The sequence below is a fragment of the Engraulis encrasicolus genome, chromosome 23 (assembly GCF_034702125.1).
Source record: "Engraulis encrasicolus isolate BLACKSEA-1 chromosome 23, IST_EnEncr_1.0, whole genome shotgun sequence".
NCBI lineage: Eukaryota > Metazoa > Chordata > Actinopteri > Clupeiformes > Engraulidae > Engraulis > Engraulis encrasicolus.
Genome location: NC_085879.1, coordinates 4,793,767 through 4,796,266, shown reverse-complemented (window position 1 = coordinate 4,796,266; position 2,500 = coordinate 4,793,767). Strand labels below are relative to the sequence as shown.

At 48.0% G+C, this 2,500-nt stretch overlaps 1 protein-coding gene across 2 annotated transcripts in view; it reads right to left on the bottom strand.

The window, feature by feature from the left end:
• The window catches only part of fat2 (FAT atypical cadherin 2), a 72,811-nt gene that overhangs the window by 9,657 nt on the left and 60,654 nt on the right, over positions 1-2,500 (bottom strand). For both annotated transcript variants that reach the window (XM_063190181.1, XM_063190182.1), the window contains exons 22-23: positions 579-964; positions 1-134 (exon numbers count right to left, since the gene is read on the bottom strand). In XM_063190181.1, coding sequence (XP_063046251.1) covers positions 1-134; positions 579-964 — 520 coding nt within the window. The remainder of the gene's footprint in view (positions 135-578; positions 965-2,500) is intronic.

The following is a 2,500-nucleotide window of genomic DNA, read 5'->3' as shown; positions in this document are numbered from 1 at the left end:
CTCCCCCTTCAGCCTCCAGGCAGGATCCTCCGTTCATGCAGGGCTGACTGACCGCTGCACAGCCTCCTCCAGGAGCCTCGGCAGCACAACACTGGTAGACGCCAAACACACGCCTCCCCTCCGCACCAGACAATCTGCGATTCAATTCCATTGCCATGTTTAAGTTTTAAGTGCATTATCACCATAGCAGGGTCATGTACTGTAATATACTGTAAATACATACAAGAATACATACTGTATGTACACACGAGAACAAGTAAGACACTCCTTGTGGACACTGTCCTATGGCAAATATACTGTATATACCTGTACATTGGAAAAGCAATACAATACAATTGGAAATAAGAAATGTGATCTCATCTCACTATGCTTCAGACACCAATGACACCATAAGAATGAATAATAAAATGAAACAAATAAATGAAGCTAAGATTTCAATAAGAGTAATCAATGTAGATAAAGGTATAATAAGAGTAGAAAAATAGGTATAAATATGTATAAAAGTATACACAGCCTATACAGAAGTGTCAAAACTGTAGGCCACTGAACAGATCAAAAGCAGCAAAGCCATATAGTACCTGGCCTCCGCCGTCCTGATGGCCTCCCCGTTGAACTGCAGGCCCTCCAGGCAGCCTCGGAGGCCCTGTGGGGGGTCATGACGCCGCAGCCGCTGCCGCTCGGCACGCTCCTGCTCCAGGCGGCCAGCGGTGGCCAGCAGCAGAGCCCCACGCGGCCGCACCAGGCGACAGGGCTCCGTCAGCGTCACACCACTGGAGGAGGGGGAGACACCCTGACTGCGACTGCTGTGGACGTCCCCGTCGACACTGAGGCTCAGCAGCGTGCCGTTGACCACCAGGAGGACGCGGTGCCACCGGCCGTCTGCCACCTGATGCCCACGCACCTGGACGGCCCCGGGGAGCTGGTTACCGCAGGCGTACCGGAACTGCAGCTCTCCATCCTCCAGCTATGGAGAGAGAGAGAGAGAGAGAGAGAGAGAGAGAGAGAGAGAGAGAGAGAGACAGAGAGAGACAGAGAGAGGGAGCATAGTATTGTCAGGCTTTCGTGGCGTGCACTATGGGGTTCACTCTCATTAATAGTAGCCAACTAGTAGGGGAAGCCACTTAATTGCTGTATTGTAAGAGTACACATTGCACACGTTACAGCATACATCAAAAGCAAATTGCACCTCTCCATCTTTGAGCTGTGGGGGAGAGAGAGAGAAAAAGTGCCGCAGGGCTGGCATGATATGCAAAATGTTAATGGGTTGTTATCTCTTATTGATGCCAGTAGAGAAGCCAATAGATTGCTATTCATAAAGGAACACATTCAACATGCTACACATCAAAAGCAGATAGCATCTGATGATGTCATGACTTGTAGATGGGGCCCTCGTCAAAAATGAAACAACACATCCAGGCCCAGCCGTGGCTCAAGCGGCTGGGCACTGGACTACTACACCGGCGACCCGAGTTCGAGTCCGGCCCGGGTCCTTTGCCGATCCCTCCCCGTCTCGCTCTCCTGACTCATTTCCTGTCAGTCTGCACTGTCCTATCTCAAAAATGATTTTAAAAAGTAAAAATAAAAGAAAAATGGAACACATCCAGACAACTGGAAGCCAGAGGAACAGAACTGTCATTGAACAAACACGCTAAACACACACTCGCGTCACTCGAGTCCACAGGTTGTGTGAGATACGTAGATTTACCAATGGGAGTATTTACTTAAGGATACTTAAGATTAGCTTTGGTCCTCGTGAAGTGTGTGTTTTTGACAAAAAGTGATTTCACAAAGTCTTACGTATTCACCAACTCTTTGTCAGAAGACTGATATATTATATACAAAGGCATTTTATGTACGATAACATACCCACAGTATGTCTGAGATGAAAAAGGTATTGTTCTTTAATAGAATATGAGACGATTCAGTCAAGACCATTTAACCAACAGTACTAATGAAACACAATCCCCTTTCAAACAAGAGACGGCAGCACAAAGCCCTCTGCTGTTCTGCAAGCAAATAATGGCTACTGCATATTCCTCTCTCTTTGTAAAACAAGCCTTGGGAAGCAAGGTCACTCCATTCACTCCCATCAAAAGGCTCACACTGTTTCCACAAGCTCGGGTATATGAAGCATCTCCAGTGAATGAGAACAATATATTCTTTTCCCCGCCTAGAGTACTCCCCCCACTCCACCCCTCAACCCAACGACTACTACCGTACCACCCGGACTGCCTTCCTTCCCTCCTATCATTAAAAATGCATGCTGTGACTCGTGTATGTATTTTTTTAAATTAGCAAGCATTACATAGATGTAGCGAGGCATCCATTATTAATGTGCTTTTTTTTCTTAGGCAAGCAGGAGGGCCTAATAGCTTCAGAGGAGTCTTTGCAGGGGCCGGATGATGACGCAGCGCTTCTGTTCAGGGCAGTTAGGCTCAGGGCGTGACGGTGCAACACAGGCCAGGCAGTAGTGGCCTGCACTAGCGTTTTGGGGGGGCAG